Source organism: Melanostigma gelatinosum (assembly GCF_949748355.1).
Source record: "Melanostigma gelatinosum genome assembly, chromosome: 13".
Taxonomy (NCBI): Eukaryota; Metazoa; Chordata; class Actinopteri; order Perciformes; family Zoarcidae; genus Melanostigma; species Melanostigma gelatinosum.
This window is the reverse complement of record NC_136646.1, coordinates 2,512,322-2,534,568: the sequence shown is the minus strand read 5'-3', so window position 1 is coordinate 2,534,568 and position 22,247 is coordinate 2,512,322. Positions and strand designations below refer to the sequence as shown.

At 41.7% G+C, this 22,247-nt stretch overlaps 2 protein-coding genes across 4 annotated transcripts in view; one reads left to right on the top strand and one right to left on the bottom strand.

The window, feature by feature from the left end:
* The window catches only part of carm1 (coactivator-associated arginine methyltransferase 1), a 30,911-nt gene extending 20,403 nt beyond the window's left edge, over positions 1-10,508 (bottom strand). For all 3 annotated transcript variants that reach the window (XM_079281945.1, XM_079281946.1, XM_079281947.1), the window contains exon 1: positions 10,359-10,508. In XM_079281945.1, the coding sequence (XP_079138071.1) occupies positions 10,359-10,500 (142 nt within the window). In that variant the 5' untranslated portion in view covers positions 10,501-10,508. The remainder of the gene's footprint in view (positions 1-10,358) is intronic.
* A 4,396-nt stretch (positions 10,509-14,904) lies between these two features.
* clpp (caseinolytic mitochondrial matrix peptidase proteolytic subunit) lies at positions 14,905-20,862 on the top strand. Its single transcript, XM_079281214.1, has 7 exons — positions 14,905-15,008; positions 17,577-17,678; positions 17,963-18,034; positions 18,117-18,213; positions 18,627-18,814; positions 18,915-19,020; positions 20,146-20,862. Exons 1-7 carry the CDS (start codon positions 14,997-14,999, stop codon positions 20,370-20,372), a joined length of 804 nt encoding a protein of 267 aa, XP_079137340.1. The 5' UTR covers positions 14,905-14,996; the 3' UTR covers positions 20,373-20,862.
* Positions 20,863-22,247: the final 1,385 nt, after the last annotated feature.

Genomic DNA, 22,247 nt, shown 5'->3' with positions numbered 1-22,247 from the left:
TATATATACATATACATATATATACACATATACATATATATATATATACACATATACACATACACATATACATATATATATATACACATATACACATACACATATATATATATATATATCTAAATAAATAAACCTAAACAACACCTACTAACAACTAAATCCTAGGGTCTAATCCCGTTTCTTTCCATGGAGGGGCTTAAGGAAACAGGAAGTGACGGAACGGAAGACACGCCACACAAACAGCTGTTCACCACTCGCTGGCCGGCCATTTCTTTTCGGCGTTAATTAATTAATGCTTGAACGCGAAAAAAATACCGTGATATACCGTGAAACCGCCAGAGTCTTACAAAATACCATGATATGCATTTTGGTCATACCGCCCAGCCCTAGTGTGGAAGTTTGAGTCTGTTCCACAGCGAGGATGCCAGAGCACGTGTCCTGCTGCTTTGTACAGTCGACACGCTCCAATAAGAAATCTACCAAGACTGGTTTACAATTAGTGGTGTCACGGATCACCGATCGATCCGTGATCCGTTCGGATCACCGTGATCCGTTCGGATCACCGTGATCCGTTCGTGGCTTCCCTGTACATTATAATGATGGGGTAAGGGTGGTAGACAAAACCATTACGGTATGTAGGCATTGTTTACAAAGAAAGCCATACAAACACGGCAATACATCGAGCATGGCCACACATTTGAAGCGAAAACAAAGGATTTCAGAATATGCTTAAAGTGCTTGAGCCACGTTACGAAGTCCCCTCACGCAACCACTTCAGTGGGAAGATCGTTCCAGGCCTATATGAAGAAGAAAAGATCAAGATTGTAGACGAGTTATCCAAGGCATCCTTTGTTGCCATCACCACAGACGGGTGGACCTCCAGGGCAACGGAGAGCTACGTGACTGTGACCGCTCACTTCATCACGGAGGAGTGGGAGATTCATAGTCTGGTGCTGCAGACACGCCCCCTCTGTGAGAGTCACACAGCCACAAACCTGGCGCACATGCTGACAGAATCAGTAGCAGTGCCAGGAACCAAACAAATGCAGTCATAGAAGCTGGACTGGGACCACAGATACCTTGTTTTGCACATGTGATCAATTTAGCATCACAAAGGGGAATCTCAGTGAACCAGATGGACCGCCTCCTTGGGAGAATCAGGAAAGTGGTTTAATTTTTCCACCGAAGCACAACAGCCGCTCATGTGCTTAAGACCAAACAAGAAATGCTACAGCTACCGTCCCACAAGCTCATACATGATGTCCCAACAAGATGGAACTCCACTTATGACATGCTGGAGCATTATCTTGAGCAGCAGGCAGCTATTTACTCTGCACTGACAGACAAGACCCTCAAAAAAAATATCAGAAACATCGTCACCGTGTCTGATGCTGATGTGAAAATTGCAGAGGATGTCCTCCAGGTGCTCAAACCCCTCAAAACCATTACAACCCTATTGAGCACTGAAACTACACCATCTGTGTCCATGATCCTACCTCTGAAAACAAGGATTCTGCAATCCATGGCCCCAAGTGAGGATGACTGCACAGTCACTAGAGATGTGAAGGCTGCCATTAGAGGGGACCTGAACCCCAGATACACTGCCCCCCCTAATCTACAAGACTACCTTCATAGATCTACTGCACTAGATCCAAGGTTTAAGTCCCTGTCTCACCTAGACCCTGCCCTATGCTTGAGAACATACAATGATCTCTCCACTGAGATTATGCCCACTGAAGAGGTAAGAAAAAATGAATAAGAGCGATTTTTTTCATTGTTGTCATCCCAATTATAGTTTCATGAAACATGAGATAATTAGTTTTACAGATCAAGTAATTCATTTTTTTTGCAGGGTCAAGCCACAGAGCACACATTGACAGGACCAGACTCCTGTCATCTCCTCCACAAAAGAAGTCAGCCATAGAGGAGCATTTTGGGGAGACCTTTGCGAGCAAGGATGCTGACCGCCACACCTTTGCCAACACGATCACAGAGGAAGTGGCACTCTACAAGGCAGCAACTGGCATTCCAGTGGGTGGTGATCCGCTGTCATGGTGGAAAAGCAATGAGCGTAAATACCCTCACACTGCCATGATGGCAAGACGCTACCTCGCTGTACCTGGCACTTCAGTGCCTAGTGAGAGGGTGTTCTCCACAGCAGGGGACATAGTGACTGCAAAAAGGTCTACCCTCTCCCCAGAGAATGTAGACATTCTCATCTTTTTGAACAAAAATTTAAAGTTGTAGATCATTTCATAGGAATGGTAAACATTCCACGTTTATTGCAGTGTATTTGAATGGAAGGAAGTAAATATAGACACAAATTGTTGCCTAGCAGTTCAGTTTAGTTAACAGTGTAAGCCAGTGCCGGTCTGCTTTTTTTCTTTTTCACTTTTTTGATGCTGTAGACCAGGGATTCCCAAAGTGGGGTGCGCGCACCCCTGGGGGTGCGCGAGCTGCCTCTAGGGGGTGCGCGAGAGGAAAAGTGTAATGGCGGTCTGATGGTGTAATAATATTAAATATAAAAAGAAAATGTAATTTTAATTTAAAAACTGTCAGGTGGGACATCTGAAGCTATCAGTCGTAAAAGAGGAGAGGGACAGAGAGAGAGAGGAATCGGAGGCGAGGGGAACGGAGAGGTGCGTTATTGGGGAGAGACCGGGAGAAGAAATCGAGCCAGAGTCAGAGGAAGATGAGACGGAGGAGACTGGGAAAAAAAGAGGAAATATGATGAAAAGTATCTGTGTCTGGGCTTCACTTGGATTGGCAACGCAGATTGCCCAAAGCCACAGTGCGTGGTGTGCAGTGAGGTTCTGGCTAACAGTCTGAAGCTCTTATTTACGTCGCCACCTGAACACCAAGCATGCCAGTGCAAGTCAAAAGCCCCTTACATATTTTAATATCGAAATTGGAGGAGTTACAAAACAGCCAAAAACAACTGCAGTCTCATTCATGTGTTGGGTCTATAAATGACGCACTACGGGCTTCATATCTGGTTACAGAATAGCGAGAAAGGGGCTACCGCACACAATCACTGAAGACGTGAGCTCGCCAGCTGCCAGAGAGATGGTGGAATGTATGATTGGGGGGAAAGAAGCAAAAAAGTTGTGCATGATCCCGGTGTCCAACAACACTGTGTCGCGCCGCATCGATGCTTTGTCCGAAGACATCCTGGCTGCATTAGTCGCTCATTAATTGTAAATTAAATGTGATAATCTGCCTCTGAGCCTGTGCGTGTGTGCTCGCATCCGTATTGCTCTTTAAAAGTGACGCCTTGTGTCACTGAAAGTTATTGAAACTTTGTTGCAGTGTTTCAGGGCGTTTTCACACCTTCAGTTCGTTTGCTTTGTTGCAGTTGCTCCTTTGTTCGGTTTGTGTTCACACTGCAACATTTAACAGCGGACTAAATCTTGTAAACAAATGCCACGCGCGAGCAAACTGTTCTCTCATTGGTCCGATTCTTATGCGGCTATGAAGGCTTAAAAGGCTCTGTTGCTTCTTTTTTTTTTTTTTTTTTTATTAAGGGGGGGGGGGGTGCGCGAACCCGGTCGGGATGTAGAAGGGGGTGCGCGGCCTAAAAAGTTTGGGAACCGCTGCTGTAGACATTTGCTGTTTTTTTTTCTTCCAGTATTGACTAAAAGAAGAGGGTATCAAGTCAACATAATTCATGTTGCACTTAAACAGAATTGAGTATTCTTGAATGTTTTATTTAGATTTATTTATTTCATTTTGTTTCAAATTGGATACCTTCAATATTTTTGTTTTTATGCGAGGCTATAGCCCAAAGTTCTTTGCTTTCAGTGTTCTTGAACTTCTCTACCTAATAAATGGAAAGCAAAGTTACATTTGACTCCTCCCTTTTTCTTTGCTGATCCGAAAAATTATCCGAGCCGTGACTCCTGAACCGTGATCCGAACCGATCCGTGAGGTTTGTGATCCGTGACACCCCTATTTACAATTAACAGGAATTTAATCCCACTGATGCAAGTACAGTATTTACAGTGAAGTACACTATTTCCATGAAATATTAAATCAATAAAACCCTGTTTGCAAAAAACTCAACTCAGCTCCTCAGGTATAAAACCCGTCCGTCCTCTGAGAGCCATCACGTGAGAGAGAAAAAGACTTGAAATTAAACCACCCACATCCGTTCGAAACACCTCCTCTTCCGTCTATCCCAATTCCTATTGGCTAACTTCCGGGAGTGTATTTTGTCTGTCTGGCTTTCTGTCCCTGAGTTTACTAACACATTCAATGACTGTCAGTTATGGTTTAATCCCTTCTATGATAATCCTTCAGTATAAACGTTAAACTTCTGCAATTTTGGCAAAAGCTTCATGTCTCAAATTCTACTTCTAGCTACTAATCCTAAAACACTTTATGCTTATCTTAATTATGCATTTCCAAAACACTTATGTTTATGACTAATTATGAATTCTTAAATATTAATCATTGAACACTTTTATTATAGCTACTAAACACAGTTCTTTGCTCAAATTTCTTACACTAGTTGTTGACAACACAAAATTAAGCCAAAGCAATTGCGATGCATGTTTTCAACCATATAGCTTTTCTTTTGCCACAGTCGATACTTGCACTGTGTGTGTGTGTGTGCGCGCATTTGCATCCATTTCCACTTTAGGATAGAAACCTGTGAGATACTAAAGCTGCTGTCACCACCATGACTCTTCTGGTTAAAATGCATGCTACAAGAGTTACCTTTTTTTTTAAATCCCGTATCATTTGTCAACCCCCTGTTGTGAGACCGGCTTCATAAACATGACCTGAATAATGCACTGCACTGGTGTAGAAGCACACACCTCCCGAGATAGAACAAGGATGAACAAACATTTGAACAAACATTTGATGGGAAAATCACTCTCTTGAACTAAAACTGGAAAGATGGATGATGATGAATGAACGCCTCTCAGAACTCCTTCTGTGTGGCCCCGTGCCAATACGTCTCCAGGATGTGTGAACCTTGTCGTCGCGCAGCAGGCCCGACACAGATGCACAGAATGGCCTGAGCTAATCCAGCGCCTGTTGAGGGATTAAGTGCAGCACTTCAGATTAAGAGAGAGTTCTCCTGCGCCAAACCAACCACGTCCGCTGTCGACCACGTGACAAGACAGCTCGTAAAAACGTGAGAAAACATCTAACTCGATACAAACGGGATCCAGGACTACGTACCGGCAGGTGATTCATTTTGATAATTGGATGTTAATAGTGCCCATGTTCCCCAAACAAATATCTGATCTCATCAAACAAGAGCCAGGAATGAGTTGGCAGAACTCCAGCTGAGGATCACTTTCCTTCACTACTTTTACCTTCATCACCATAAAGCAAGATTACTAATCTAACTAAAACTGACATCAATAAAGCTGTGGAAGGAAGCGAAGGACAGGGGGCTGATGTCAAATACACTTTTAAATGAGTTGTTTCACTGTCAAAATGTTTTATTATCATTATTCCCATAAAAGATGACATCATCTGGGTTCTTTTTTTCACATAAGACAAAAACATTCTACAACTGTCTTCACATGGCGAGTAGAACTCACCGAGGCAGTTCAGCTGACCTACATGTGTCAAATCTGTGGACTTCCTCTTTGATGACTCTGCAGGATATAAATAGATAGTAGACCCGGTTCTGATGAAAACACCTCCCCTCACTTCGGCAATGCAGTGAACCCTGACCTAATGAGTTGGTGCATGTTTGAAGAGGGTAATCTGAATATTTCTAATAAAAAGGTAATGAACTAAAAGATGTATCATAATCATCAACTACAACGTCTCCTTCAAACAACTGTATTCATTGAAGTTTCTCCCCAAAAAACGACAATCTACAAGATTACATGTGAACACATGTTGACGTTAAAGCCAGAATGCATCATGTTGTAACTGAATGGAGCTTACATTATAAGCACATCTACACCACTTGCAGTCTCTATATTTTGATATCCATCTCCTAACAACTCCCTGCTCTTTTTCTATTTCCCAAAATACTCCCACGCTGCAGATTTAAGGCACGTTTTTGGCAGGTATGAGGCTGGACTGTCTGTTCCCTTACAGATCTCCTTTTCAACGCGCCACGACTCTCACACACAGAACAAACAGGTGCCGTACGTCTTAAGTTACTTGTGAGATTGGTTTTCACAGCACATACAACGCAGGAATCAGGACACCATAGATATCGCAGCTTCTACAGTTCTAGCTTTACTAATCTTACTGTAGAATGTAGAACACATCCAGTTCAACTGCAACAGTCGTGACAGGATGTTTACACGCGCAAACAGCTGCTCACCTCACATTAGTGCTGGGCGGTATACCGGTTTTAATTTCCCGTATGATATGAATTTTTCACACACCGTCATACCGGTGCATAGCCTAAACAACTGATGTCGCTCTTCAACAGGCAGCTAAATATATTGTTCGCCGCTAAGAGCGCTACAGTCGGAGCTAGTTGTCTTATGTGTATTGAGAGGGACCTCTAATCATGGTTATAACGTTACAACACAACAATTAATAACCCACAACTAACGCTCTTTAACAGGGCAAAACACCACGACACAACAGTTTGTGACAAATAAACAATTTGTAACACTAATAATTGTAGATTTATAAAATGACACCGCCGAACGGCATGCTGGGTACAACTTGCTAGCACAACAGTATGTTAACAGATGGGAGAGGCTCCGTCGCTACAGTATCGTTACATTAACGAACAGAAAAGAGCGACGCAGTATAAACAAAGACAGACCGGAGATGCACCGATAGAGTCTGTGACCAAGAGAGGAGCTGGGTCTGCTGTTTGGAAGTGTTTTTGTTTCAAAAAATCCAACATTTTGCGAGTTTCTCGAGCCACTGTTGTTGCAGCTGGTGGTAACACGAGCAACTTACTCCATCACCTCAGCAGAAAACGTGTTGGAATACCAAGAGTGTGATGATGGCCGTCGGATTCGAGGCAGTCAACCAGTAACGTTAACGCGAGTGAAACAGTGAAGACAAAGGGTCACACATCGCTTGAAGAGGCATTTGCTCGAGGCACAGCTTATGACAAGAAAAGCAAGCGGTGGAGCGACATTACGAACGCAACTATGATCCAGATAGGCAAGGACATGGTCCCGCTACAGACAGTCGAGAAAGACGGGCTCAGAGCAATGATTAAAACACTGGATTCAAGGCAGGGTAGGAAATTCACATATTTCTGGGGGGACAATTTTTGCCCCCACTGACTGAAATCTAGGGGCATTTTCAAAAAATTGGGGGCATTTTTTGAAACTTGTAAAATAACATTTAACCGTTGTTCAAAATAATACATATACTTATTTAGGCTTACAATATATGAGCAATTGTCATCAAATGGCAATAATAAGACGATTAGGCAGTAGCCTACAGATTCAAAGTGTTTTCTTAGATTTATTTAACAAAAAACAAACAAATCAGACAATCATATTCAATTATATTCTTATTTCTTTGTGGTTATTTATTGTTATTATTAAATGTTTTAAACAACTATTAAGTCAACGATGCCTTGATTACATATATATCAGTCATTGTATGGAATTATTGAGAAAAAATATTTTTGTAGCACCTCAAATATTGTGATATTACCCATTTCTGTCCTGAACTTATGCATTAGTCATTGTGTGGAATTTTTGAGAAAAACATTTCACCTTACTCCAACTTCATTTTTTTTTTAAATGTGCCATTTGAAGGTACAAATTCAGTTCATAGTTTTTACTTAGTAAAATATCTTAATTGACTGTCAGTCAGGTATTATTCATTTCCAGCAACCCTCAAATCAAAGAATAAAGGACACTTTACGTACAATTTAGGTGTATTTTCCCTTTAACTCACGAGATGCAGGTAGCATGTTTTATACTTAATGTGAATATAATTAATTTAATCTAATTTCCATTATGCAATATGTATACTTTGTTGGCATCTTATTCTGAAAACCGGATGTTCGTCTTAAGAAACCGGATGTTTTCTCACGGTAATCTTTCCGTTAACTTTCAAAGTCCTTCGCTCGCTCCCGATCCGCGCCGTTTAAATGAGTTTACCGTGAATTTCAGGATATAGGTGCACTAACATGTAAGTGTCTGCTGAGTTGACCGCAGTTTCAGGTCTGATTAAGAAGCGCTCCATTTTTTTCGGGGGCATCTTTCACGGGCGACAATACTTCAGCCAAACTGCTATCCCAACATTATACAACCAAACGCGCAAATCCTTTAGTAAGCAAAGCCTTTATACATGATGACATCAACATGTTTTTATATTCTATGTACTTTTTAAAAGTCTGACCAACTAATTCTGATTTCTGCCAATTCCGGTTTCCTTTCTAATAACAATAAAAGACTACACGGCTCCAGAACACCTTGTTTTACAACCGTCCAACCTTACATAAATGATTCTGGTTTTGCTTTGAGTATTTTGTGTATTTGCACTCTTTCCTACTTTGTACGAACCAGACAGTTTGTTACACAGAATCATTTGAGACGTTGTCTTTGAAAAACAGGCACTTAAAAAAAAATACTTGGCAAAGTATTGGATGAACCATCTGTCAATCAATCTTCCGCGGCCTCGTGAAGACATGTTTTCTTTTCTCTTCTTTCAATGAAGAGATGCTCTCCAGCTCTGATATGACTGACGTTATTGCAGCATCACTGCTAACCTCTTTAGGAGCAGCCATTGTCTCTACATCACACCTAAACCACACCGAAGCTGCCAGTGATCCTCACACACGCTGAGTGGTAGCTCAGACACAAACGCATTGCTTGAAGCCTGACGAGATGGATTTTTGTGAGATCTTGTGATATCGCACCAATCTAGCTGCAACTGCTGCAAAATAATTTCCCTCGGGATAAATAAAAGTTCTATCCAATCTTATGCTTTGTTAACCTAAACTAAACGTCCTGCACCAATTAACATCAACACTCTCCTCCTCCTAAACTTCACCTTGGCATAAAAAAGTAGCCAGTCGGACATAATCGACAAATTGATGTAGCAGAACCTCCGATGTAGTCTTTTTATTCAGCACATTTCCCTCCTTGCCTATGTTACCCACAATGCATCTCAACAGTTGGGTCAGGGATTCTGATGTGTTATGCTGTGGGGCTGCAGAGGTCTGGTAAGTCTTCAGACCCAACCGACGTTAACTGAAGTGACATCACTTAAACGACGTTTATCAGACTTCACGGAGCTCCCTCTGGAGACACCAGAGGTTTCATTCTACTTTTAGGAGTTTCAAGGATTTATTTGTTGTGCGTTTCCTGTCCAGAAATAGAATGACAGACATGTAACTCAGAGATGTAACTGAAGAGGATTATATTTGTATGCTTTCTACGACCTATATTCCCACATGCGCAGTTTTAACTTAATGTTTTAATGTGTGCTGTGCCAGAGATGCGTGGGGGCAATTGTCTCAGCCCCATACAAAGTCGATGCGGAGATCCTCCAAAGGTCTACAAATGAACGTCTGTGTGCTTTTCTTTAACTTCAGCATTTGCAGCAGAGGGGGGGGCTGCGCAGCTGTTTCTTTTCAGCGGGACATCCCATTGAATGAGAAAAGCGGCGGAGGGCTGAAGAGTCCCTGACGCTGCCTCCACGCAGGAGGGAAAGTAGCCGGCTATTGTTCCAATGAGAACAAAGATGAATGCATAAGTAATGTGGGCCCGGTCTCCCTACGCCTCTGAAAACGACAATACCGCTTTAAGCAACAACAAAAAAAGTAAAAGCGTTCATAAGGTTGTATGTTTACAGCTCTATTACGGCGCTAAATGCAGCGGCAGCCGACCGGACCGCGATGCACGGCGGCGGGATACCGAGTGATGCCCTCTGGTCCAAACAAGCTAGTTAATTCACAAGCTAGAAAACTGCCAAATAACATCACCTGGGTCTCTCAAGCACAAGCTGGAACAGGCTGAATTTATATTAGTTATGAGACTAAATAAACGTTCGAGAGACATCAAGGGCAAAATACGTTAGATGCTAGCAGTTCGGATGCACGTTAGCTCCTCATTGCCGAACCCGTGCTAGTGGCATTGTTTAGCTAGCATTAAACTACACACAATTTAGCTGCGCTGCTTACTGGTGGGACTAACTAAATTGTTCATTTTTGTCGAGGTCTCCAACCTCTTGTGTGGGAGCTCAGAGCTTAATGTTTGCAAACAACAAGACCCCCTCAGACGAGGAACATTTTTGGAGTTTTAAGGGTTCCCTCGTGATAGGTAGGGGGAGGCGACGTTAGCTTCTTGGTGGCTAAAGCTACGTATGGCCGGATTAGCCGTGAGCATTAGCACTGGCAGTTAGGATAGGCCGAGCATCCGAGGAGCATCTGCGGGAAAAGGTCAACTCACCATTGGAGAGATTGATGAGAGCAGCATCGTGAGTGCTCTTGACTTCTAGCCGCAGGGGCTGCTGCTCTGAATGTCGCTGTATGTCTCCATTCGCGTCTCCGATGGAGAGGAGCCGCACACCAGGGAACACCGAGACCGCCATCTTCGATCTGGAAGTAGTCGAGACAGGTTGGTGGCGCTCACATCCAACCACGCACTGCTCTCGGCTGGAGGCAGGCCGGGCATCAACGTGAGAAGGCCCCCCAGCAGCAGCACCACCTGGCGGCTCAAAGTGGGTACTGTGTAAACACGGGCAGCATACGTCATGACTTCCTGCAATCCACGAGCTCTCAAATGTTTTCATTTGACCAGACTTGAAATAACAATAAATTAAAGAAAATCTTATAATAAAAAAATATATATATATATATATACACATACTATGTACAGAAGACATTAAATACATTTAAACAATTAAAACAATATATACATATATTTTGAAAACTCTCCTACTCTTTATCAACAAATTAGAAGAATATCCATAAATACTATAAGTGTATATCATGGCCACCATATGCATGTATGTATGTATATACAGCGGGTAAAATAAGTATTGAACACACTATTTTTCTCACTAAATATATTTCTGATGCAAGCAAAGCTGTGTGTAGCTAATCATAACATACTGTATACGAGTCTGTATGACACTTGCTGAATTCTTTATATTGCATTATTTAAATTCTGTTTAGATCAAATATCTTACTTACTCTCAAGTCTCATTCATCGTGATGTTTACACTACTTGCATATTTATTTATGCTCATTGATTTGGTCAATGGTACTGAGCAAAGTCAGCTTTATGTTTCAAACATAGGTCATGCAGAGCCAAAAGTACGCTGATATGTTTCTACGACAGCAGATAGAAGCATCTTGGAAAACAGAGCGCTGAAAGGTCTTGAAATTCTAACTAAAAACATGATTTATGTGATTTTATTTTACCAGGGGGAAAAAACAGATGCGAAATTTATGCCATGGTGACTTTTAATGGTGAATAACAATAAAACATCTGATGGTTAATAGAATCCTTTTGAATTATGAACACTCTGTTGGTGTTAAACACACAATTTTAAAGTACGAAAGAAAAAAACAAACATGTAATCCAATTTTTTATTTTTATTTTGTATCTGCTTTGGGTGACATTCATAAATAGTAATAAATAAATCAGATAGGAATGTGACTTTCTAGTCATTTTTATCCAATAACAACCAATAAAACAAAAATGTAGTTTTACTGTAAAATCAGAAGTTTTACAAGTGGTCCAAAATTGGACGTGGCGCACAAAACAGAATTAGCATTAAGGCCTGTTGTGTAAACTGAAATTTACCAGAGACAACTGAACCCTGAAAAGAGCAACAACACAATACCCTGTCACAATAAGCACACTGCATTTACTCAGCATAATTTATTTAGCTGCTCCAGTGACTGTGTGTGTGTGTGTGTGTGTGTGTGTGTGTGTGTGTGTGTGTGTGTGTGTGTGTGTGTGTGTGTGTCTTGGCTTCCTCATCTTCAGAGACAGAGGGGCACATGACAGAAATCCACATTGGAATCAGGCGTTCCTTTGCACTCCTTCACGGCCCTGAGAAGACAAGAAATACATGAAGCTGGAGGGGAGGACGAGTCTTGTGCTCTAAAGAGACAGCGGGGTCATTGTTCAGCAGCAGGGTGAGGCAAATTACAAAGAAAAGTATTAAGATAGAAAAAAAGAAGAATCTCAAAATAAACTGATGAAATCAAGCAAAGTGAGGAGAGCTGCACTCACGCGTCAGAGGAGGACACATGACTTGGGAGGCCTGAACGGGTTATCGCTGGAGGGCACCCCAGTGAGGAGGGGGTCCTTGTGGGCATTTTGCAAACAGAAGGTCTTTAGTTCTGCAGCGGCCTGAGAAACCTGGATTCCATAAATCATATCGTTTGGTTAAAGACGTTCATACATCATATCGTTTGGTTAAAGAAAGGCAATGTCATATGTGTGTGTTTAGGAATGAGCATGAAAGCCAGCCACAATTACATTCCATAATTCTCAAAAATGATTCTGCTCAATCATTTATTAAATTCATTAACAATAATAGCTATTTACTCTGTATAGACCCTTCCAACCTTTATCAACTAATTAGAAGGGATATCATATAGGTTTGGTGTACGTGATGTGACAACAGTACATGTGAAAGCATTTATGAACTGGCTCAAAGCAAGTCTGTCACAACAATCATGTTAAATGCAAGGTAATTTCTGTTAAAAAGTTACATGTACAGTTTATAGTTATGTCAATATTAACAGAGCAATAGGTTATGTGACAGACAGAACATCTTACAGTTTACCTCACACCACATCAATCCATTGGACCTTCATTGTTTATGATTCTATCATATTGACAACATCACAATTTTCTTTGAGTGAAATTCTCCTGTCATTTTTATTTATTCTGGTTGCTCCCCAACAGCATATAGGCCTGATGCTGGGTGGTTTAAAACCTGCAGTTGAATGTAGTCTGACTTCTGTTCTAAAATAAGTAGCCAGTCAAACAATCCCAGCAGTCACACAGCAGCACAATCAACAAAGCTATCACTGTGCTGCACTGTTAGCTACCATCTCACTGCACACCAGGAAGGCACACTCTGGCTTTCACGTGACTTATGGACATCATGTAAAAGTGTGTTTCTTAAATATAAAGTAATATGGTCAGTTAGAAGAGTTTGAATAATTTACATTTTCCGTTTAAGCTAGTTTTAAGGAACCAAAAGACACGAGTTTAAACAGCAACTAAGAGGCTAGGCTACATGTTTCTGTGCGTTACAGCTGTTTTACCCAAAAGGTTCTACCGCAGTTGACGCGTTTAGGGACAAATAAACGGTCGATAAGTTTAAGAACTCCTTAAATCATTTGTTTGTAACTCAAATAAATTCCAAGTAGGAACTATGTGATGAATGGTACATAGTAAAAACGTTTGGAGTAAATTCAAAAGTGTCTTAATTGGCAGTGATGGATAGGAATTCGTTCCTGTACGCGACACATTAAAAGAGTTGAGGCGCTTCAGAGCGGGAGTCACGCGCACGGGAGCGGTTTTGGCAGTTTAGTGGAAGTGTTGCGTTGAGTGGACGTACCTTTATCCGACGCACGCTGGCCTCGAGAAGAAGCTGCTTCACCGCCTTCTGGGCGATGACTAAACTGCTGCTGGCGACGCTGCTGTTCGACATGACTGAGTGCGAACAACCGCGAAAGTGGCCAAGTAGTCAGTTGCGTTCATGTTTCAGTACCAGGCTGGAATAATGGACGGCTTCCGGTCAAAACCTTCACAATAAAGAGCCCATTCACTCGCTTTTCCTCGCCCCACCCACTCGCACGCACTCACACGCGTCATTGCTTGACTGTGTTGTTGTTTGTTTCTTAAATCACTGCTTAGCTACTGCAATGGTGGAGGAAGTGTTCAGGTTTTTTTTACCTATCCCAAAAATAGCAACAAAATATAATGTAAACATTACTCTGTTTGGCTAAAAGTAAGTAGACTAGGTTGATTATTCAAAACACTCATAATACAGAAAAGAAGAAATATGTTACGGCCTATCAGATATTAGGCTTGTATTGGATTACAGTTGGTGGATGAGGTGGAGCTAATTTGAACTATTTATATGTTGGGTAGTTGAAGATATAACTGCATCATATTTTATAAACTTAGTTTCTAAGTAGTATGTTTTCTATGTAACATCGTGATCTAACGTTACATGTATTGGAGAATGGACTAATGTTTAATTAAACATTATGTTGAGTAATTGATGCTCCATTAAGTCTGCAGAAATGTAGTTTGTAACTGCAAGAAATAGGATTCCCAAAACGAAACTATCATAATAAATCTCAATCTTCCATTTGACCGAATTATAAATTGATAATTTCAAACAAACAAGAATGTGTACAGTGTCAGGAATATATATATATATATATATATATATATATATATATATATATATATATATATATATATATATATATATATATATATATATTGTATATATATATATATATATATATATATATATATATATATATATTGTATATATATATATATATATATATATATATATATATTGTATATAATTTACAAAATTGTTTTAGCTCGCCGGGGCCTAATAGTCTGACAGAATCATAACAAGATAAAGACTGGACACACTAAAAATAATAAATTGATTATGTTGCATATGTATGGCGTGTGGTGCCAATGACAAATTTACATTAGTTGCAAACTAATGGACAATAAAGTAATCTGAATATGAATTTGAATTATCATTTTAAACAAATAAAGACGGTAAATTAGCTTGACACCGTGTTTGATTTATGAAACATGATAATCAAGGGAGACGGGATGATTATGTGTAATAGTACATCTCATATAACAAGCCATATATTTATACAAAGTGTAATTATGTTGGTAAAAAGGCATTGAACCCCTACCTGTAGAGGGCGCTAATGAAATACATTTCAGACCAAGCGGCTATTAATTCAACGAAGAAGAAGAACGCGGTTCAAAGGAGAAGTTGGTTGAATTTGGTTCCGGTGTATCTTATCTGGGGGTCACACAGAGGGGGAGACAAACCTACAAGAATTCAAAATGCTGTTACGAGTGAGTACACGCAGCAGTTTGAGGGAACTGTCCCGTTAACGGGGGTCACACCGTACATTGGTGTAAATAAAACCGTTGTTACCGTTGTTATTACAGCTCGTCGCGCTGCGCGTGTTTGCTAAGTAGCAGCTTGTGTAACGAGGCTTGAACGCATCACTTCTAAACGTGTCCGGTTACTGATAAACGCTAACGTTACAAACAGACGAAGTAACGTTACGGTGCTTTTACCAAAACGCAACAACCAGTCCGAAATAAATCCGTGTGTGTTTCACTGAGTCGTGGCTTTTTTTTGGGATGATGACACAACAGTGTGGTTGTGTAAGTTGGATTTCATGGTGGCCACTGACAGAACCAAGCGTGAATGTACCTGCTTCAATGGAGAACTACAAGTAAACAACAGGCTGTAATGATGCCGTAAATAAGCAAAGATATGCAAATTCTCTCTCTCGAATCATAAACTGTTTCTTGCCAAGTACGTCACACATACAAGGAATTGGCTCGGTGATTTGGTGTGTAACAGTAAAAACACAGTGCAATAGTATGACATCATTTAAACATAGAAAATGTACATTAAAATGTGGTAAACAAACGTACGTTAACGCAAGTATATTATTAAAGTGTCAAGTGTATTTTAAAAGAGAGGATGAGCAAAGGTGTGTAACAGTAAGAAATTGTCCTGAGGATGCATGAGTCAGAGGGTACATCCTAAGTCTCTTAATTGCATCCCCGTTTCCCTCACTTGCGTCCTTTCCTTGCGTCTTAGTCCCTCACACCAGGGATGCATGGAGGAAACCATGCGAGGACAGAGGAACGAGGAAATATGTTTTAACATGAGAAGTCCTTTCCTCAGTTGCCTCACGTGAAGCGACATCCGTTTCTGATGACGGAGGATCAGCTGATCACAGCTGGATCAGCTGTCAGTCGGCTTTAACAGCTGGAGAGACTTTTGATAAGTTAGTGTCTGTTCACAAGATCAGTGTACTTAATAACAGTAACTAATAATACTAATAACTAATAGACACAGTAATCACCACTGTAGAGGTGTTTCTCTCTGTAGTCTCCAAACTGTCCTGTGTTCTGTTAATAAGCACAGAATCCATTTCTACCGGCGGAATGCGTTTGACTTATTTATGAATTATTTGCGCCTGTACGTTTTGAAATTCAGATTGTGACGTCGATATTAAATAACCCAGAATATGATTATTGTTTCTCTTAAATGATAAAACTCATCAAACCCGACAATCAGGAATGAACAGCCTCACGTGACTGAATGAAATTATGTAAAAAGTGTTTAGTCTCTGAGCTCTCTCTCTCTATCTATATCTATATATAATATAGCTATAGATCTATATATATATATGTATAATATATATATATATATATAAAGGGTTTAGTCTCTCCAGCTCTCTCTGACTTTAATTGTTTCCATAATAAAAGTTATTGAGGGAAACATCAGATTATGAAAACACAAATCATTCTAATAAATGTAGAAAGTTGTTTGTGGTCCTTTTGTTGTACAGTCTACAATGAACATTTATTTAAACCAGATGTTGAATCAGAAAACGAATCAAATATAAAGCTTGAGTTTATTCTGTGATCTGTCTTCACTGTTTACATGTTGAACAGAATCTCATCAGTCCGATCGGCTGCAGCGTCCAATCACATGACTGATGAACCATGAGGGGGCGTGTCGGCCGTTAATAAAACACTTCCTGGAAGTCTGTTCTCGTGTGTCCTCGCTCATGGCTCCTCAGAGATCCCTACTCGATCCTCAGAGCTAAATAAGAGCTTTGGGACGGCAGTCAATATGGCGGCGCAGAACAACTTCCAGTTCGAGCGAGGAGTGAGGAAATGACACTTAAGAGACTTGGGATGTACCCAGAGTCAGTGGGCATCCCGGGCTTCATTGATGAACCCAAACAGTTCATGTGGCGTGAGGTCTTGGTCCTGATGGAACGCAGCCTCCTGCCAGAGAAGGGACTCAAACTGTTTGTGTCCAGGGTGAGAGGGGTCGGCTATAATCTTTGTTGCCCGCGTCAGAGTCCTGGAGGAGAATAAGTCATGGAGGGACGGCAGATTGCAGCCAATCACCTTCTCAGCAGAGCGAATGATGCGCTGCAGTCTGCCCGTATCCTCGGCGGTGGCTGCAGCGTACCAGACGGTTATATTTTATACAAGTTGTTATACGCGAACAACTTATCATGTAAGTCAATGTCAATAGAAATGAGGATTGTTATAAGCAGTTTGCGTCACATCATTTTAGCCCAGATTATTCTAAATTTACACATTTATGGCAGTAAAATATATTTTATTACCAACCTCAAGAAATTACTTGGTATGTCTAAATAAAAAAGAAGTTGCAATGCATATTTATGCTTAGTTAAGCTTTCAATGAATTCAAGTTCTCTATGAAATATATTTGATATATGTATTGTATTTATTTGGATTATTTTATCGTGTGTATCTCTTCCATATGTTAACCATTATTTACTGTTCAGTCCTTTGTCTTACATTTCAAATATGCAGTAAAGGCTAAATAGAAGCCCGTGTGCTTTCTGTGTCTTCCAGAGAGTGTTGCACATCGGAGGCTTGACGCTGAAGCACAGCAGGTCCATCCACCACAGCCCGGTCTGGAGGAGTCCCCTCGTCCCCATAGTTGTGGAGCAGACGGTGAGTTTAAGGCACTTTCGAAGGCAACATCAGGGAGAGCTTTCGGTTTTAAAGGCTCTGCTCACACGAGCATTGTCTTTGGCTCATAAGATAACTACAATAGGAAACCAAACATGTTTAAAGCAGATTTACATCATTTCATCTAAGTACAGAAATTAAACAACTACAGTGGCTGGGGAAGTCGGACATTTAAAAAGTTTACATGCACAGATTTTCAGCTTTTAACAGCATTGGATAGAATTGTTTTTTGGGGTTCTAAAAATTATTTTTTGTTTCTTTTCCAGGGGAGAGGAGAAAGAGCTTATGACATCTATTCTCGCCTCCTGAGAGAGAGAATCATTTGTGTAATGGGTCCTGTAAGTGTCTCCCTGGTTGATTGATGTTGGTTGATTGATGTTTTCACAGTGATTTTATGTGACTTTGCTCTTCCTCACTCAGATCGATGACTCTGTAGCCAGTCTGGTTATCGCCCAGCTGCTCTTCCTGCAGTCAGAAAGCAACAACAAACCCATCCACATGTACATCAACAGTCCTGGTGAGGCGCTCAGCAGAGTGCTGGACAAACGCATCCGAACATCCTTAAAATGAAAATAGAATACATTTAATCGATTTTCTTTTTACGTTAGAAAAAAACTCAAATTTTGCACCACCATCAATTCTTTTTAAAGAAAACATTTTTTGAGGTGGAAAAACAAAAAGACAAACTGATGCTTTTCCATTGAAACTTTTCTATTTTCCATTTTAGGAGTTTTTCCTTTTGGAATTGCTGTTTCATAATATTTCTTTTTTCGCTTCCCTTTTTCTTTATAGAATTTCATTCTGGCCTAATTATCTTGAGGTGTACAACACAATAACAGTCTATTGACCAGTTTCCCTTTTTAAGTAAAACATCTGGCATAAGTATGAGCCTTTAAAATGACTAAATATATTTTCCTTCCTCTCCCCCAGGCGGTGTGGTGACAGCGGGCCTGGCCATTTACGATACCATGCAGTACATCCTCAATCCCATCTCCACCTGGTGTGTTGGCCAGGCAGCCAGTATGGGCAGCTTGCTCCTAGCGGCGGGAACGACGGGCATGAGGCATTCACTGCCCAACGCCCGCATCATGGTCCACCAGCCTTCAGGAGGCGCCAGGGTAAGGTGCCCCCCCGATGCTGATCTGAGATGGTGGTCACAAAGTCTGTAAAGGTGATCATTCCAGGTTAATAATAATAATCAGAGTGCTGTGTCTCCAGGGTCAGGCCACGGACATCGCCATCCAGGCCGAGGAGATCATGAAGCTGAAGAGACAGATCAACGGCCTCTACGCCAAACACACGGGGCAGCTGCTGAGCACCATCGGTAGGTTCCAGCTCCTCGTCTTCAGGGTGTTTGTCACAGAGACGTGAAGCCTTTAGGCGCACCTTTTTAGTTTCAGTCACAGATAACTGGTCCAGCGCTGGCAGACTAGGATGCTACTCACTCTCCGCGTAGCTTCTAACTCTTGCACGTGGAATGAATGTTGAGCTTCCCATTCAGACATGCTCCTGGAGCTGATCAGGGGTCTGTTTTCAGCTGAGTGGGTGATTTCCACACGAATGCTGCCATTCCTGCTCATCTTCTTTGTTTTGTTCTGTAAAACAGTCAACGTTTTTTCGGGGGGGGCGCTTCGGTGGACGATTGAGTGCCTGTTAAACATGAAAACCCTTTTGTTAAGGACACTTAAGAGCTACATTGACCAGTGAAAAGAGAGTGAACACTGGAGTTACCTTCATCAGATGCGCTTGCTGGACATGTAAATGGCTACGAAAGTAATTCAGTGGCAAGTTTGACATCAGAGTATAAACTTGCCTGCTGATTCTCTTTCCCAGTCTATGGGGGAAACAATCTCTGTGGGCCCCATGGCATCACGTGACGGACCCGGATGTTGTAACTCCATCGCTTGGTCACTATGTAAGATTTGAAGACTGGTGGTCTTCCTGGGGGCTTTATAAATGAGCAACTGTGTGCTAGCATGTTAGCCAAAACAACTTTATCAGGTAAACTGTATATCAGTGTTGTGTGTTCTGCTGGGGCCAAAATAACAGCAAAGTATATATGCAGCTTTAAAGCTAGCAGTTGGTAAACTTGAGAATAGGACATTACAGCACTAAAAGTACGCAAGAACTAAGTAGTTATAAAAATGAAGGTATGAAGATTTCAAGCAGAGAGTTTTCAGTTGAGTTCAGTGAGCTGGGAGGAAATTTGGCGGTGCGGTCAGAAAATTAGGGAGTGTGTCTTTAACATACAGTACGTTGCCATTTGTTAACATGAGGTTAAAACTCACACGTACCTAATACAATAAACACATGGTCTGTATATCACCTGTAAATGGCTCCAATAGAGAGGTTGACATTAGCCGATCACAACAGCTGAGTAGGACTGATTTGCATGTCGCCAATTGGAGAGGAGGTATTCACAGGTGTTCATTTCTTTCCCGTCCTCTAGATGGCGTGATGGAAAGGGACCGCTACATGAGCCCCATGGAGGCGCAGGACTTCGGTATCATCGACCGGGTCCTGGTCCACCCGCCCCAGGCGGGCCAGGACGAGCCCGAGCTGGTGCAGAAGGAGCCGGCGTCGTCGGCCAGTCCCCCTCCACAGCCAGAGTCGGCGGTCCCGGGGCAGGCCCTCCCCGGGACCAACGCCCCCTCTTCGTACAAACCAGAGCCGTGAGGCCACCGCAGATACTTACCTACAAGCCGATACTTGTAGAGTCCCTGAAGACGAGGCGGCGCCCCGAGGCCTGTTTCTCTGGTCTTAGGTGGCTTCTTTTCTTCCCCCAACCAACACATGCAGGCATCAGTGGTTACAGTGATCAGAGAGGGTCCTCATAGGACGTGAATCCAATGTATTGTACCTTTTTTTTTATTTTTAATTACTTTTGAGACGGTGATTCCAGATGTAATAAAAAGTCAAAGAAGTGATGGCTGAGAAGCAGTCGGCCATCTTTTTGACTCCACCTACAAGTTGATCTTAGTGCTCGCGGAGTGAAAGCACAGTGATACAAGATGTTTTATTGTCATGTAATGAGGTTATTCAGAGGGGAGGAAGCCTTTCTTGACGACAAAGACAGCCATCTTGTTCTGTACCCGCTTGCTGCAGAGTGGAGAGGACCTCTGTGACCCGTATTTGACCTCATATTTGTGATGAATAAATGTGATCATTTTTACCACAATTCCCGAAACGCAGACTCCTTGTTCTTGATCCATAACTGTCTCAAATTCATCTCGGGATCATCCCAGTGACTGAATTCTGCTGCACAGTCACCCTGGTGTTTAAAGTGTGTAATTATTCAAAAAGTGACAAAGAAATGCAGGTTTCAGGCTGTGGACCATCGGCTACGTTTTTAAAGGGTTCTGTGATTTGGTGACGCCTACAATCTATAAATCTTTCACTCTAGTGGCATTTCATATTCAACCCCTCAGCACCCGGATCGCCTCCTGCACGACCTATAAAGAGCCATTACATTGACGGTCAGCCTGGAGAGAGCTCTGCAGCCTGGCAGTGATGGTCCAAATAGTGCTGCAGGAATGACAAATTATTTTTTAGGCCAACCAGGAAGTTAGCATCGCACTGGTTCCCTCGACACAAAAGGCAACTGGTTATTGCAGAAAATAAACTCTGGCAACATTTGATACTTGCACGTTTTGTTCAGCAAGATAACCTTCACAAGTGAACACGGCGTTTATGGTTTTTGGAAGTGTTATGAATGAAGATCGAGTGAACAGACTGAGATCGAGGCGTTTAGCTCAATTCAAGCAATAACATTTATTTGTGACAGAAGTAATATGTCCAGCAGTTAAACGTGCACGGACCCTAACAAAAGGTAAAAGGTGCAAAAGTGAAACCTAAGAGCGCTTATACAGAGTGTGCAGGCGTGTCATCTGGTTCTCCTTGTGGAGCCATTGGTCAAATTCAAAGCAGAGGCGGATCTGTTTCTAGCATTCAAATGGCCTGATGGAGCACTGGGCAACGTCACCCACAATGGCTCACGTCCGGAACCCGCCTTCTCTGGAACGTCAGTGTGTGTGAAATGTTGATGTACAGCATATTGTTAACACTTAAGGTGCTGAAAAAGGGTGCAGTTCTAAACTATTTCGAAGTCTCTGTGTGAATAGATAAAAAGAGCTCTTCTCCTACTCTAAGATGGCAGTTTCCGCCCTAATCTGGTGGTTTAAGCAAGCGTTACTTTCAGGGCCACTGTATCTGTTTCTATCGTACGAACGGGTGACGGAATGCCCCATTCTGCGTTTTTGACCTACTTACAGTGACCTCACAACTCCGCAATATAAGCTTACAAGTATAGTGCATATTATTTAACAGTGAATGAATATATTTTATTTACAGAAGCATTCGCCAGAAATTAAAAGCTAACGTTAAGCTAAAGACTCACTACAGCACAGTCGCATGAGCGCGGGTACACAAGGCTGCAAAGGAGGACTAGTCGGCGTGATGACTTTTAGTCGTCTCATTTCTGTTGGCAACCGCCTAAGTTAACACCTCACAACTGGTGTATTTTTCTGACATTTTATATCGTAGAATGAAACG

What these genes read in the sequence shown, in the direction of transcription:
- clpp (XM_079281214.1), top strand. An exon ending in TCATTTGTGTAATGGGTCCT is followed by an intron (nt 18,035 to 18,116) that starts GTAAGTGTCTCC and finishes TTCCTCACTCAG; the next exon opens with ATCGATGACTCTGTAGCCAG. An exon ending in CATGTACATCAACAGTCCTG is followed by an intron (nt 18,214 to 18,626) that starts GTGAGGCGCTCA and finishes CCTCTCCCCCAG; the next exon opens with GCGGTGTGGTGACAGCGGGC.